The sequence below is a fragment of the Belonocnema kinseyi genome, chromosome 8 (genome assembly GCF_010883055.1).
Source record: "Belonocnema kinseyi isolate 2016_QV_RU_SX_M_011 chromosome 8, B_treatae_v1, whole genome shotgun sequence".
Classification (NCBI taxonomy): Eukaryota; Metazoa; Arthropoda; class Insecta; order Hymenoptera; family Cynipidae; genus Belonocnema; species Belonocnema kinseyi.
In genome coordinates this window covers 92626471-92643401 of record NC_046664.1, presented here as the reverse complement: position 1 = coordinate 92643401, position 16931 = coordinate 92626471, and the positions used below count along the sequence as shown (strand labels likewise).

General features: G+C 28.1%; 1 protein-coding gene across 1 annotated transcript in view; it reads left to right on the top strand.

Moving 5' to 3' along the window:
- The first annotated feature begins 2428 nt into the window (after nt 1-2428).
- LOC117178089 (general transcription factor 3C polypeptide 5) overlaps nt 2429-16931 on the top strand; it is a 15591-nt gene continuing 1088 nt past the window's right edge. Inside the window, exons 1-6 of the mRNA XM_033369327.1 lie at nt 2429-2768; nt 5056-5253; nt 7404-7785; nt 11603-12175; nt 15799-16004; nt 16094-16277. Coding sequence (XP_033225218.1) covers nt 2610-2768; nt 5056-5253; nt 7404-7785; nt 11603-12175; nt 15799-16004; nt 16094-16277 — 1702 coding nt within the window. The 5' untranslated portion in view covers nt 2429-2609. The remainder of the gene's footprint in view (nt 2769-5055; nt 5254-7403; nt 7786-11602; nt 12176-15798; nt 16005-16093; nt 16278-16931) is intronic.

Here is a 16931-nt window from a genome sequence, read left to right as displayed (position 1 = left end):
ATAGTGACACACATATAAATATGCAACACCTTGTCTTGAATATTATCTATACGCTACTAACTTATTTGCCTAAATCGTGATTATTTCAAGGTTTGTACGCTTTATTATGTGATTATTTCAAAGTTCATACTTTCATGACTTTATAACACTGTCAAGTTTATACTTATGTTATGTTATAACTTAAAGGGTAGGTAGAGTTACAAAAGGGAAGCTTGAAAAAAAACATTTCTCAAGCTTTCTCAGCTTACATAATACATTGAAACACATTAAAATTCATTAAACAACTTAAAGAATTTGATTTATAATACATTCATTCTTTACATGAATTATAGTAATCTTTTGATTTAGAAAATGTCATAATTTTGAAGGCACTCAATAGAAATCAATTTAAAAAATCAAATCCAAAAAATATCATTTACGAAGGACCGCAGTGCGCGAGTACTGAGTCAAGTATATTCCGCAAAAGCATGCATTCCAATTGGAAACGGTTCAGGTGGCCTTGAATGTTTGCGTATCAAGCTATGTAGCACTTTTCATGTACTACATCAGTAAATTGAAAAATATACAAAGAGTCTTTTCCTAATTTTATAAATTCATCTAGTTTTGAATCGATTCCAAAAGTTTCTGAAATATTGAAATCATTTAATATTTTAATTTCAAAAGGTAACTTACCATGAAAAAGAATAGAAACAGAAGGTTTAAAAACAAAATTGCAAACAGTTTTTGTATTTGTTTCTTTAGATAGAGAATCTTGAATTGGTTTGATTTTGTTCTGTATTATTATGTGTTTGAATAAATTATATTGGATAATTGTTTAGAAAAAGAGTTTTTTTATAAATTCAATGTTTTATTTATGAAAGGATTCAGGTGATAGTTTAAAAGCTGTGTGAACAAGATTTTTTACTATCGAAATTTTATGTTCAATTGGGATGGTGTGAAAAAAGCTATCAGAATAAGCATTTTTTCGATAGCAATCAGTAATGATCGTGCCGGAATCAGTTTTTAATACTTTAACATTTAAAAAAGAAATTGAATTATTAATTTCAATCTCATGTGTAAATTTAAGTCTAGAATGTTAAGAATTCAATTGATTTATAACATAATGTAATTTATTTTTCGGTAAAATAGTGGAGGTGTCATCAACATACCTGAAATATGTATGTATGGACAATGCTAAATTTTGTATCCCAGCAGATTGCAAATCTTGCATAACTAAATCATCTTAAAGTTTGTGAAATGAGAGATCCCATGTGTGTTTCGTGTATTTATACAAATTATTATTAAATTTAGGAACTGTTTGTACCATTATAAAAATTGTATTCCTTCTTTAAATTTGTTTCAAGGTAAATCTGTAGAATTGTTTATGTTAATCCACCTACTTAAGACATATCTTAAGACAGTATATACATTATCAGACAGTATATACTGTTAATTACTGAATCAATTGGAACATTAGTGAATCGAGATACTCTAGTGAAACCATATGATGTGATCAGATGGAATTGTTTTTTTAATTACTATATATTTTTTTAATTCAAATGAATTTTTTACTTGAGTCTCGGGTACTGTTAAAACTTGTTTAAGAATATTATTAAATAAATTGGCCATTTTATGTTTTCGGTCAATCATAAATTCTAGGTATATTGGTATCATGAACTATAGAAAATCACAAAGTAAAATATTATCACCTAAATACTCTTCAGTTCGCCATGAATCTAACAATTTAAAAGTTGATTTTTTTAGTTTTTTCGCGTTTTTCATATATCATTTAATAGATTTTGCATTTTTTTATGATAGACTTCTTTGTTAAGAATTACAGTGATATTGTTTGTTTCTGCATGAGTAATTCAAAATTGTTAAATTTAATAAAACATTGTGTTTTTTAAATACTTTGTAATTTTATTATAATGTGAAAATTGTTTCGCTGAATTCAGTTTTCTATGTTTTAACAACATTTATTTGGGCATTTTCTAGGCATATTAAAAAAGGGTTAGTGGTCGGGGGGGGGGGGGGGGGGGGGGGGGGGGGGGGGGGGGGGGGGGGGGGGGGTAGTAAAATGTAAAATTAATTGGGTGAAAATTATTCCTTGAACGCTCTTCAAGAGGTGACTAAGCTTTAATTTGCAAAAAATGAAGTACTTCTTTTTTCCGAAAACCGAGCTTTTCCCATTTAAAACCAGAGAATCGATCACCAGAAATCTCAAGTCGAATTTTTGCCGATATAAATTTGGGAAAATCTAATATGCCAACATATTATTCAAGGAATCCTATTATTTTTCTTACATATTTTGTTTTTATCCGAAGAGACAAAATTATTGGAATAGACTCCTGCCTAGAGGCAACCCATCATACTTCCGTGCAAGAGTCAAAAGTACATTCAAACAAATGAACCTAACCTAAACATCTTGAGTGGTTGTTATTGTTGCCACCTTGCACACGTACCTGTTACCGGTCAGTTCCGGATGCTTTTATTGGCTTTATTGCACATTGCTTTGGCATATCGATGTCATGTGGTTGACTTTCATCATAATCAAATTGTATTACAAAATAAGGATTTTTAATTTTTGATGTAAAGATTTGTGTTATGTGTTTTGTGTAATAAAAAGAGTAATGAGTGAGACAAACGAATCGATTGACAGAGAAAGTGACAATGAGGAAAGAAATAATGGCAATTACTATAAGGATAAGGATTTTAACATTGAAGACTATCAAGATGAAATTGAAAGCGATGAATCTTTCGATTTTGAAGAAACGAACAAAAATAGACCGGTAAAAATTAGTTTGTATCATTTTTGCAGTTTTAAGGTTATGTTAGTCTCGAATTTTCTATTGTTATTGTTTATTCACAATGTTATTATTTTGACATTCCTCAAAACGAAAATTTCCTTTGTTTATGTAGAATTTTTTTTCAATGGGTGTACTTTATATTTTGAGCGAGCATTTCAAACATATTGGGATTCTAGCTTGCTATGAGAAACTTGTCATTTCGGGAATGAAATATGTTGTTTCTTCGAGGAAGTTAGGCGATAAACATTTCTCCGATTTGCGAAAAAAGGTCTAGAAAGTTAGAGTCTTTCAATTTTATACTTTCTTTAAAAACAAAAAAAAAACAAAAAATTGGTTCAAAAATTTAAAGTAATATTTAATGGAGATATTTATTGTTTTCTTTCTAATATGTTTTATTTTCTTCTTACGAAATCCTGCGGGAAATTTAAAAAAGGTTTCAAATTGACAAAGTCATGGTGCTTTTTCTTAATAACATTAAAAATGTCTTATCAAAAAATCTACATTCATGTTTTTTGCGATTTTTTTTTAATTTGCTCTTTTCTAAGGAAGAAATCTTCTGAGTTTAATTCGGGCTAAATAATTTGTGTCATCAGAAAAATATTTGTTCATAAAATCGAATTTTCTAATTATTCTCACAAACAACGCCGATTACGAAAGAATGTTATGATAAAAGTTTGCACGTCTAAAAAAGTTCTATGAAAAATACATTTTGTTCTTTTGCGATATCTGACATTGTTTATGAGGAAATTTGAAGAATTATATTTTTAGGGTAAAAAATTCTCCCGGTCTCAAAAATTGTTTACCACGCATGAAGGTAATTTTTCTTGCTTTCTTCTATCAGCAGAAAATTGTCAAAAATATTAGGAAGGATAAAAGCGGTGGCCTTTTCCAGATAATATTTTTTTCATGTTTTTAAAATTTAAAGGCAAAAATAAAAAAGATTTTCTAGAAAACGCCACCTTTTTTATTCCTCCCAATGTTTTTGAAAAGTTACTGCTAATAGAAGAAAGGCATACTATCATCTTTAGTCCGACTAAACCATTTTTGAGACCTGGAGAATTTTTTTCTTAAAAATATAATTTTGGAATTCTTCATGCAAACGATGCAGGATATCGTCAAAGAGTATGGCGTACTTTTCAAAACACTATAGACGTGAAAACTTTTATCTTGACAATTTTCGAATCTGTCCTTTATTGTGTGCAAAATCAGAAAATTCGATTTTGTGAGAAAAAAAATTCTTTTAGTCACAAAATTAATTCAGCCCGCATAAGACTTACCAGAGGTCTTCCTCATGAAAGTACTAATTTTATAACAACAAAGTAGCAAAAAATGTAGGTATAGGGTTTTTTTTTTTAGAAAATCTACTTTTAATATTTTCAGAAAAAAGCACCTCTATTTTCTTCATTTTTAATTTATTAGAATCCTTCCGCTGGATTTTGAAAAAAGACAATGATAAATATCTCAATTGAATACTAAATTATAAAGCTTTGAAGGAAACATTTGAGTTTTTTTAAACGCAGCAAAAATTCAAATACGCATAACTTGGTAGACAATTTTTTTGCAAACCGGAAAAATACGCACCGTCTAATTTTCGTCTAAAGAAAAACATATTTCGTCCCCGAGAAATTCGGCAATTTCAAGTGTAAAATCTGTTTGATTAAAAATTGATTCAAACCTTGCAATCCTGAAAATGTTGGGAAAGTGGATTTACATATTTGATTCCCGAAGATTTAAAATTAAAACCATTTGAAAGTTTTCTGGAAAAATAAAGATTCAATATAGTTTCCAATGAATTTAATGTAAATTCCAAAAGATTTCAGAATATATTACCTCAAAAATCTGAAAGGAATTTGATTACATTTATAAGGTTCCAAATGACATTGAAGGATTTTTTCAAATTTCTCAATATCATAAAATATTTTGCTGCTCGACAATAATCTGTTCAATGGCAGTGACTTATATCTATATTATATCTGCTATTTTAAACGTTTCTAGTAAATCATATCTAGTTTGGCACAATTTATATAAAAACAATCGAAACTCTATTTTTTTTAAATATGATCAAAATTATTTTTGAATACAGTTCCCTAATCATCGAAATTGTTAGATCTCGATCTCTTTAAATGCCTTTTCTGTGTTTATTTAATATTGTTTGTATTTTTTTACCTATATGGTTCAAACTTCAATTTCGTTACCGGCCGGATTTTTTATTCTAAATTTCTAATATATCTACTATTACTTTAGAGCGATTCATTTTGTTTTGTTGAAGGGACCCAGCAACACTACGCCTCAAGAAAGTAAGAGGCCTTACCTAAGAGTAATTGAAAGTGCAAAAGAGTTCAAAGGACCCGTCCTTCCTGGGGGACACAGATTTGACCGAAAGTTAACCTGCATAAAGTATCCTGGAAATGTGATAAATCAAGAAAAAGCTATCGAAACCCTAGGAGGCCTTACTTCAATTTCAACGGTACACTCATTTTTACCATCAATTGCCTAAAGCACTATTTATTAAATAATTAATATAATGTTCAACCTCGCAAACACGCCAATATTGACACAATTTTGCACCTTTTTGAGTAATAACACTGTTTTGGAACAAATTCCACTATTTTTAAACTTCTTCGCTGATTGGCTAAAGTACAGAAATATATACTAGAAAACATAACTGAGTTCGACTTTTTAAAGAAAACTTTTTTAATAATTTTATACACGATTATTAAAAAGTGAACAAATTCATATTTCAATCGTGCGATTTCAAAGTTCATATAATTTTAAAATGAAAGCATCAATTTTGGATATATTTTAAATTTAATATCGCTCAAAAATTAATTATTTATCAAATTAACAGAGTTTTAAAATCAGCAGTTTGTTTCCTCACAGACATCAAATTATTTTCCTTCCTCATAAAGGGGATTTATTTTCACTTATAAAAAAGATTGATACTTCTTTCATCAATTTGATGCCTAAATCTTATGCCAAAAATTTTATTTCCTGAAAATCAAAGAGACCATCAAAAGGCCATTCAATATGTTTTTTTGTTTTGTTTTTTGGAACCAACAACTTTCAAAGTTTTAGTAATATCATATTTAAAATATTTAATAAATTTTCCTTATATAAACAAAGTAAGCAATTTTTTCAATTTTATAAATCGCTGTAGATAGATCATGGAAGGTTTTTTAACAGATCATTCAAAGAGACTCGAAAAGTTGAAGATTTATATAAAACAGTACTGTTATATTCCCAATGTCAAGAATGTTTTCCTCGCATAAACAAAGTTAATAAATTTGTTTAAAAATTAACAAACGGTATTGGTAGGTAATGGAAGGTTCTTCAGTGGGTCAATCGATGCGTCTAGAAGACGCATTCTAATAAATTATATACAGTACTTTTGTACCTATTCCCAATACTTTAAAAGTTTTCCTCATATAAAGAAGGTATCAGTTTTTTTTTCAAAATTTCCAATTTCCAACGATTATCCAAATTCATTAGAATGAATTTGGAATTAAACGAAACAGAAAATTTCCCTATTTCGACTTTGACACATCTTAAATTTACAAACAATAAAACTAGAACCTAGACATTATTCCAAGTTGATAAAAACTTTAAATTAACAATAAAAATTTGTTAAGGCAACTCAAATTGAAAATTCATGGGAAATATAAACTTGTCTCATTTGAAAATAATGCAAGTTGATGACGATGAGTTTAATTTAAATTTTCGAAAGAAATAATATAGACCAGGATCAATCCTTTCATTGAAGAATAATTAAGTTACAGACGTCCGTTAATTTGGAAGCTAATTTTTTAAATAAAAACAGAACACTTTAAAATTAAATTTATTGTGTTTGGAAGAAATGTATTAATTTTTTTTAAATTAGTGAGTAGGATTTAATTTTCAAATATCTTTTTCACCTTTCAATGATATTTTTCTCTTCCTCTAAAAGTCTCTCATTTTTATGGAATTTAAGTGGCAGCGTACGGTGTAGATGTTTTTTAAATGCCAATAAAAAACATGGAAAATCCCCGAATTCAGGAATCAAAATTCTGCAGCAATTCTGATAAAAGAAATTCAATTAAGAATTTTGATATAAAATTTCATCAAATTATAACAAAATATCCAAATAGCTTTTCTATAAATTAAGATTAAAATTTAAAAACTAAAATATTTTTAAATTTCCAAATGCCTGCATAGAAAGCAAAATTAGTAAATAATTTTATAGATTTCTTTACAATATTGTATTGTTCAATTCTGGTGTGCCTTACAACCTTACAAAAAATAAATATATGTAATAATAATTACTTTATTATTAAAAAAGAAGAAAAATCCAGTCACTACATATTGTTTATTGTTTATTTTAATTTGCTATACGTTTGATCTAATTCTCTTCATTAAAAAACAAAATCTTTGAAACTTTTACTTCGTATTCCTAAAGAAATAAATTTTTTGAATTTCCATGCCACTTATGTCGCTATTGACATTATTTTTTATCTCTGAAGTGAGTCCAGGCCTTGAAAGTGGACTATATTTCTTCTTATCGATTATATTGGTGTTCATGGAGTCACCTCGTAAACTATAGTTTCATCAATTTTAATAACGAAGCATCATTTTTACTTGCAGGCGGTAGATGCAAACAACAGAAGATTGGAATTAAGATTTCGACCAGACGACGGTTACAGTAAACCAGCTTGTGGCGATAAACACACAACCTGTGGTTTCTTATTACGTGTCAGAGTAAAAAAATCGAGAGTTGAGCAGGCAAATCGCGAAGAAGCCAGAAAAAACAGAATGCCACGAGGTGAAGTTCGTAAAACGGAACTTATGACCGAGAATACTGATAATTCAGAAGAAAATGACAAAACCGGGGAATCTATGAATCCCACCCAAAACATCCTTCCTACTTTTGATAAGCAGAAATACGAAAACTTGTCACAAGACAAAGATTACGACCTACCAAAGCTTAAGGTTTTGGGAAGAGTGGATATTGAATTCAGATTCACAAGTAAGTTACAAAAAAAAAATGCAGGACTCTGGTCTTTTCCTGCGTTTTCTCTTTTTTCAAATTATCCTTTCCTCCTATTCTCGCAAAATTTCACCCTTTTCGTTCTACATATACAAAATATTTGTGTTCAAAACTATAATATGTTACCGCGAGCAGTGAAAGCTTTTTTCTTTTACTTACAGACTTATCTGTGATCATTAATTTAACATTTTTAAATTTGAATAATTTGACTAATTCCATACAAATTAAATATTTGTTAAATTAACTGTAATAAAGTAGAATGGTCTATTTGTCCAAATGAAAGATTCTTTAGTTTTTTGAATAACGATTGTAATTATGTTACATAATCTAACAATTATTATTCGATTAAATCAACATTCAAACCAGAATTGCTAGATTCACAACTGATCCTAATGACATTTTTCGATTAAATAAAAATTTAATAAGTTCAAAGATTTAAACACTTGAAAAACTAGCTTTTAAGAGTCAGGAAAATTTAAGCGCAATTTTTAATAGGTATTAAATATTTTTTCTTCAAATATACAGTTCATATAATACTCAAATAATATAAAGGTTAATCAATTTTTGAATGTTTAATTTGAACGTTTGATATTCAATCATTTTTGAATTACTAATTTTACATGTAAAATTTTCAAATCTAAGCCACTTTTGAATTAAAAATTGAAATTTAGCATTCATAAAATTATTAAAATTACGAAACCAAGAGTTTTTTTTAACATATCTTACGAACTAGAATTAATCGTTTCTTAAATTATTTCATTTGCTTGAAACATTTTCGGCATTCTGTATATGTACCAATTTTATATTATGGGTTCTTAAATAGTTAATGTTTTCCATATTAGAAAATAAAAAAGTCAGGGACGTGAACGCGTGCATTGCACGCTGGAATTTTATTTAAATAGTTTATTTCGAGCAATTCAAAGAATAATTTTAATAGAATTTATATTCATGAACTTTAAATTATTGCTGCATATTTTAATAGATTTTTACGACTTTCACGAATGTTAAAAAAACTTTAGGGAATAAACTACAATATATTTCAAGGATTGTTGGCGAATTTCAACAGTTTCAAGGAATATTAAAGAATACGAATATTTTAAAATGATTTTGAAGATTTTTAGTGAGTTTAAAAAATTGCAAAGAATTTCAAGAGATTTTGTTTAAAAAATGTGTAGAACTCCTAGTATTTAAAAATTGATTATTATCTATTTTTAAATAGTTTGTTTTTAATCTAATAAATTAAAAATCCGAGAGCGTGAACATGCACTTCGCGCGCATGCATTTACTGCTAGTGTAAAATAATTTGAGTTTAAGAAAATTGAAGTTTTGTTTCTAATTTATGTTGTAAGTATTAGTTATAGTACGCATAAAATTAATAAACAGTCTCGGGTATAAATATTTTATTCTAATTGTTAGTATTTATTTAATTTGCTTACGATTTAATTTGTAATAAATGAATTTTTAGAATAGGAAATATTCTTTATTAAGCGAACGATTTAAAAAATATATAAATTTTATTTAACAAATATTACTTTTTCTAATTTATCTATTTATTTATTTTCTAATTTAATTTACAAAAAATTCTTTAATGGCAGAAATCATTTAAATGTAATTTAACATTATTTAAAAACGATGCTTTTTATTATAAAAAATATTGTTCCTTTTTTCTAAATATACAAATAAATTTTTAATCATTTCTTTATTCTTCTTTTTGTTCGTGAAAAATTGCCCTATTTCCTCTTTTTGCACTGTAGTCCCTAGAAGTGAATCATCCACAACTATATAATTTTTTTATGTGACATGCATGATTTCAGCCCTTTTCGACGCTTATGAAGCGGGACTAAAGCTCCACTTTTTACTCCCTAGGGAGTGAAAAGTGATGTCAAAGGTTAATAATAAAAATTATACATCGATGGGTTCGCATTTTACGATATTCAGCCCACTCACCGTAAAAACTGTAATAAAAATTTGGTAGCAGATAATAGAATTTTTCTGTAATTTATGGAAACTTACCATATACCACTGATCAAATTACCGTCAATTGGCAAAAATTTCATAAATTTCCAGAATATTATAAAAATGTTTACAATTTAATTTTGATTAATTTATGGCAGGTCACCATATTTACCTGTAAAATCACCATAAATACCTGCAAATTTCCGCAAATTTTGAGAGATTATAAAATTTAATTCTGGGTAATTTGTCTTAAGGGCATGTGACACAGCTAAATACCTATATTACCGACCTCACTTCATCAGTTCACTGAATGTTTTTTTGAACCTAAGAACTTTTTTTGTAAATAAAATATCGAGCTGAAACTTTGGAAAATGTATAAGAGTACAATAAAGTAAGTTTAGGTACTGCATTTTGGTAGGAACTTAACTGAAAATTATTTTATCTTTTTTCTGAACCTCCACATTTTTTGAACGTTCGAACTTTTTTTATACATAAAATATCAATCTCAAACTTTGAGAAATGCAAGAGCCGAAAGAAAACTACGTTTAAGTACAAATCTTAATAATAAAAGATGTAAAAAAAATATTTCAACTATCAATTCCATCGGCATCAGCTGGTAACGTTGTGCACGAAAATACGAAACTTGGCGGCCACTAGACGAGGCCCTAGAGGGTTCGTATTTTCGTGTACAACGTTACCGACTGATACCGATGGAATTGATAGTTGAAGAATTTTTTTTTACATCTTTTATTATTTAGCTTTGTACTTAAACGTAGTTTTCTTTTGGCTCTTGCATTTTTCAAAGTTTGAGACCGATATTTTATGTATAAAAAAAGTTCGAACGTTCAAAAAATGTTGAGGTTCAGAAAAAAGATGAAATAATTTTCAGTGAAGTTCCTACCAAAATGCAGTACCTAAACGTACTTTATTGTACTCTAATACATTTTCCAAGGTTTCAGCTCGATATTTTATTTACAAAAAAATTTCTTAGGTTCAAAAAAACATTCAGTGAACTGAAAAAGTGATATAGGTAATATAGGTATTTAGCTGTGTCACATGGAAATTTATGAAAATGTGTTCTATTGTATTTTGGTTAATTTATGATAAAATAGCATAAATTAACGAAAATTTCCGAAAATTTATGAATACGTGTTTAATTAAAGTTTGGTCAATTTATGATAAGATAACATAAATAACCGAAAATTTCCGCAAATGTTGAGAAATTTTTAAATTGAATTTTGGGTAATTTGTCTTCAGTTAATATAAATTACCTACAATATTACCATAAATCATGATAAAGTTTAATAAATTTGCGGAAATTTATGAAATTGCGTTTAATTGAATTTTGGGTAATTTACGATAAAATAGCGTAAATGAACGAAAATTTCTGGAAATTTTGAGAATTTCTAATTTGAATTTTTGGTCATTTATTTCAAATTAACATATATTACCTATAATATTACCATAAAATATAATAAATGTCCGGTAATTTATGAAAACGTGTTTAAATGAAGTTTGGGTCATTTATCATAAGATACCATATTTGCCTGTAAAATTACCATAACTGATCAAAAAATTACACAAATTTATAGACATTTTTAAATTGAATTTTGGCCAAATTATGAAATGTTACCATGAATTACCGTGAAGCATGCTTCATTCATTCAAAATCTAATAATATGGGCTGAAATCATGACTGTATTTCGAGCAATGTCTGAAATTATCCACTTATTATAAAAATATCGTGTGCGCCAAGGGTGAGCGGGACTTTTTCTCCCCCTAGGTGCATGATATACTATTTTATCTTTTTGATTTAAAAATGCTTATTATAAATTTCCAGATTTGTGTGACTTTCAGTATCTGCCCATAATGAAGAATCCACAAACTAAGAAAGAAGAATGTATCTACGATAATATATACCCAGTGGGTATTCCTCCGTATCGTTGGTTAGGAGAAGATGTACCATATTTCCTTCCCCCTGCAGCATTCAGTAGAATGGCTAGCATACAACAATACGTACCAAAAACCGTCTTAGACATGGAGCCAGACAACATAATCGGAAAAACACGAAAGCGAAGAGCTGGATTTTCCAACTTCGTAAGCTTTAATGCCCCGGAGATTCCCAGCAAGCCTCCAAAAGGCATTGAGACCGCAATGAAGGTCAAGTTCCTACAAAATTTCCACCTCGACAGAATCGCCAAATTGTTCGATGAGCGTCCTATTTGGTCGAAGAATGCCTTGATCTTTATAACGAATTTCACGAGCGAACAATTGAAGATTTTGCTCCCCTCGGTTGCGTATTATTTCTTGACGGGGCCTTGGCGAGTAATGTGGGTGAGACTCGGATACGATCCTAGGAAAGATCCCACTGCGAGGAAATATCAAACACTGGATTACAGACTCAAAGCAATGCGTGAGCAAATTCCCTATTACTTTAGACGTAACAGATCTAAGTTGCAGGCTTCACAGCCCCTTAGGGTGGTCCAAAAATGCATTGGAATTTTTTTCCTCAAATTTTCATGCATTTCGCTCCCAAATTTGTTTGAATCCACACACAAAAAAAATGCGTTTTTTTGATGATTTTTAGAAAGCCCCATGAAGTTTAACACGTGTTTCTCATAAGAAAAGAAACACATTGTTGTAAATGTTATTCACAATAGTCAATATTAGCTGAATCCAGTTCAAACTCAAGATTTCTCTTCACCATTTGCTATAGAATACAAATTAATAATTATTTTTTAAATATCACCCTTGTACGTCTGTGTTAATCAGGTCCCAAAAAATCCCTTAACTTAAAAGTTGGAGTTTGTGAGTTTTTGGCTCTAATTATGATTTTGTTGCTGTATGTCAAATACAAAATGTTTTTAATACATAACATTCTACTTTCTACGGATAATTTTATTTTTTATATAAATAGTTTAAACAATTTATTTTTCCGAATATTTCCACTTATTGTTAACTTTTCTGTTAGAGCGAGGCAATAATTAATTAAATTTAACTGACCTAATTATTCAAACAATTTATTATCTTTCATATATCTATCTTCTCTTAGATAATTTCTAAAAAGTTGCGGCTTTTCTAAAATTTGAAACTTTCTTTTGGCTTCTTAGTCATGAAAAAATAATAAACCATTAGGAGAATTATTGTTTTAAACCATCTCTTTTATGTGAATGTATTTTTTTGAAGTAAAACAGATATTTGAAATATTTGTAAAAGGATTATATTATATATTATATATATTATTATTATTATATATTATGGATTATATTAAATCTAAACGTTTAAAGAGTATTTTACTGAAAACCTTTTTTTTAAAGTAATATTAATATTTATCATTTGTTCCTAATAAAAAAAGTCGAAGAAAAGCTAAAAATTTCAGAAAAACTCGCACTTTCTAGAATTACTTTAAGAGAAGATATTCATAAACTATAATCAATTTTAAAAATATTTATGCTTCTTAACTTGCATTAATTATAATCTCACTATGTCAAAATTGAATAAAAAAATTTTAAATCTAGAAGAAACCGCAACTGTCTAGCATTAATATAGAGAAAGATAGTTATAACCAATAACAATTTGTTTAAAAAATCATGTTTCTTTACTTTCAAATCATTATTGCGTCCCTGTAAGTGAAAAGTAAAAAGAGGAAATTTTTTTTTAAATTGCAAATTTCTAGCATTATTCTATGCAAATATTATTATAAAAATAAGAAATTGTTTAAAAAATTCCTTTTGTTAAATCTAATTGAATATTGCTACGACGTAACTACAAATTTAAAAATAAGTTGGAAAATTCGGAAAAAAACTCGACCTCTAAATATCATTTTTTCAGTTCATTTTTTGTGTGGATTTGAAAAAATTTTCGGGCGATATGTATCAATATTGAAAACAATTTTGGACCACCTTAGTGTCCGCTATTTAATTATGAAATTTCTCGAAATATTATTGATATTTTGACACTTTTATCTTTTATATAAAAAAACGTGTTGTAATGATATATCTCAAAAATCTCGCAACCATTATTGTTGAAAATCTGATTGGTTTTTGATTATCATAAATTGTTTTATATCTCAAATTTGCAATTTGAAAATTAAATCTACAAATTATATAATAATGTATTGTAAATATTATAATTCTTTCTAATCATGCTTTTATATGAAAATTAGTATTAAAAAAAAGAATTTTAATATAAAATTAATAAGTTTCGAAGCATACCCAAAATTTAAAAACATTTAGATTGAGTTTGTTTTTTTTGCGATTTACACTGACAATGGGTATTTTTAAATAGAAATTTTCAGATTTCAATTCATTATTTTTTAAAGGTTCATAATGTTTGAACAGTTTTAGGTTACGTTTGTATTTTTCACCAAAAAATGGTATTTTAATCCAAAAATCATTATAGTTTGAACAAAACTGCTGCAAATTCCTAGAAAAAAAACAAGAATCCATCGACTAAATTTGGACCACAACGAACAAACAAAAAATGCTCCTATTGTAATATGAAAAGAAAAAAAATTTCTGACCAAAGTAAAAAAGAAGAAAGATAAATGAGAAGGCAGCCATCCACATACCCTTCCTTCTTTTTTTATTTCTTTCGTCTTTTTTATTTTCATTATTATCAAATTGCAATAAAAGATCATTGAAAATAAAAATTAAATATTTTTCCAACGTTTTGGTACTCAGACAGTATAAAAATGTAAATTTATATCTGTTTTTACCTGGTAAAATTTTTTTAATTTTTAATTTTCTTTTATTGTAATTTGATAATAAAAGTAAAAAAGACGAAAGAAAGAAAAAAAAAGACGGGAGGGGATGCGGATGATTGCCTCCTCATTTTTCTTTCCTCTTTTTTATTTTTGTCCGAAATTTTTTTTAAATTTTTTCATATTACAACAGGAGCGTTTTTGTTTGTTCATTGTGGTCCAAATTTGGTCGATGAATTCTTGTTTTTTTCAGGAGTTTGCATACATTTTATTAGTGGACGTTAAATAGGACTTTTTATTCGGATTTTAATCAGATTTTAAGAAAGATTCACAACTTTTAAGAATTTTAGATTATGTTAGCGTTTAACTAAAATAACTTTAGTCTTTTAAAACTAACATGTTCATAATTTGAACAATATTTAGATTTTTTAAACAATTTTTTATTATTTAATCGTTTTTCCATAAACTGAATTTGCTCATTTCTAATATTTTTTATGATTTAAACTTTACACATACGGTCTACTGAGCAGCCTTAACGTTTTTTACCTTCATATATATATACATATTTTTTTTTTTGAAAGTGAATTTATATATTTGAGAATATTTGAAATACTGTGAAAATTTTGCATGAAAAAATGTAATTTTTGGATTTTCCATTATTCTGTATGCTGTCAAAATTACGAGTAGAATTTTTGATTTTTCAAGAAAATTCACAAAGTTATTATAATAATCTTCTAGGGCATTTAGAAATCAAACCTTTTCTTCTCATAACTTTCTTTTATATCGTCCGTTATTTGACTTAAAAGGTTCATTTTCGTGTGTTTTTTGGAATTTTGTAAATACTTTAACTCTGGTAATTTTTGGTGTAACGAAAAAAGTCATTAGGATAAATTGTTCAACTTTTTGAATAATAAGAACATCCGTACAGAATTTTTTTGAATTTTGAAAAAAGTGGTCGCAAAAATATTCAAAATGCGCTCACTTTTTGAATTTTATATTCAAAATAACTGGCTGACAAACTTGACCTTTAATTTAGGACACTAAACGAGTGTACCAAAGGCCAATCTAATAGATTAATTTTTGCAAAAGTCATCGTGTTCATAGACATACATACAGACAGACACATTAGTAAGAACCTGTTTTTCGGATTCAGGGGGTATTAAAACGTGGACATTTGACAAAAACTGGGAAGGGGGGGGGGTCAAATTTCAACCGAAAAATGTTAAAAAATTATTAACCTTTTAAAACTATTCCCCTAATTCTTTTCGAAATATTCTTTACGATTGATATAAAGCCTATATTTTAGATCAGTTATACATGAATGTGTATTATAGATGGATTGGGATCGACTGTCAAGTGCAAGAGAAACTATTCGGAGTATAACTTGCCGTACAAGTCGGCTCCAGTTTCTAAACCGAAGTCTATGATCTTGACAGCCAATTACAATCTGGAGACTCAAAAGAAAAAGCGAAATTTGAGCGAAAACGTTTACATCTACAGAGAAGGGTTCATCCCCCCGTCTCGCCAAATGTTTTATCAGGTTCGTTACATCGATAAACATAACTTTTCTTCTTAGTCATGCATTGATGAATTAGAGATTAATAATATATTTCTTAATCCTTTCTTAAGTACTGCGACATTCTTGTCGACGAGATTCAGGAAATGTTGAGCAAACTTCCGGACCCTTTGCCAGGAACGAAATGCGACTTGAAGTTAGGTTGGCTACCTAATGGTTTTGATGCTCAGTGCAGAGAAATCATCAATCGTCAAATCCGTGCTGAACTGAGGAAACAAAACAACATTCCGGAAGATCGTGCGTTACATGATTTAAAAGATTTCAAGTTACGCTGCAGTCCCGCTATAAAAGCCATTTCGGGGGTACCCTTTATCTCTTTCGTACAATATCGGGACTTACCAAACCATAAACAATCAGGGCCCTCAGAATCATTTATGTTGGAGTTTGTCTTAAAAAGTATTTTATTTTGCAATTTTGCTATTTTGGTGTTATAATATCATAATGAACGTGTAAACTTTTGTGTTTGAAAATGAAACTTCATAAAAGTACTGAAAATACGCAAAAAAAATTTCACGGCCAATAAAATAAAAAAAAAATGCTAGAAAATTTTAAGTTATAAAAAACAAACTAACAAGTAAAGCACTCAAATTGGAACTCTTGAATTTTAAATTGACGGCTTAAAATTTGTTAATTAAAAAAACTTTGTGTTCGAATGCTCAAGAATTCACTCGTATAAAATGGAAAATGTTAACACTTTTCAATTAAACAAGTTTAAATAAAATGCAAAAAAACTGCAAATTTAGAATTTTTAACTTTTATAAATTATAGAGTTGAAAGATTCAGGTTCAATTCAAGCATATAAATCCACGTTATCATTTTGAATGCTCTAAATTAAAGAATCAATCAATGAACTTTAAAATTTTCAAAATTGTATTATTTTCAGCAATTTTA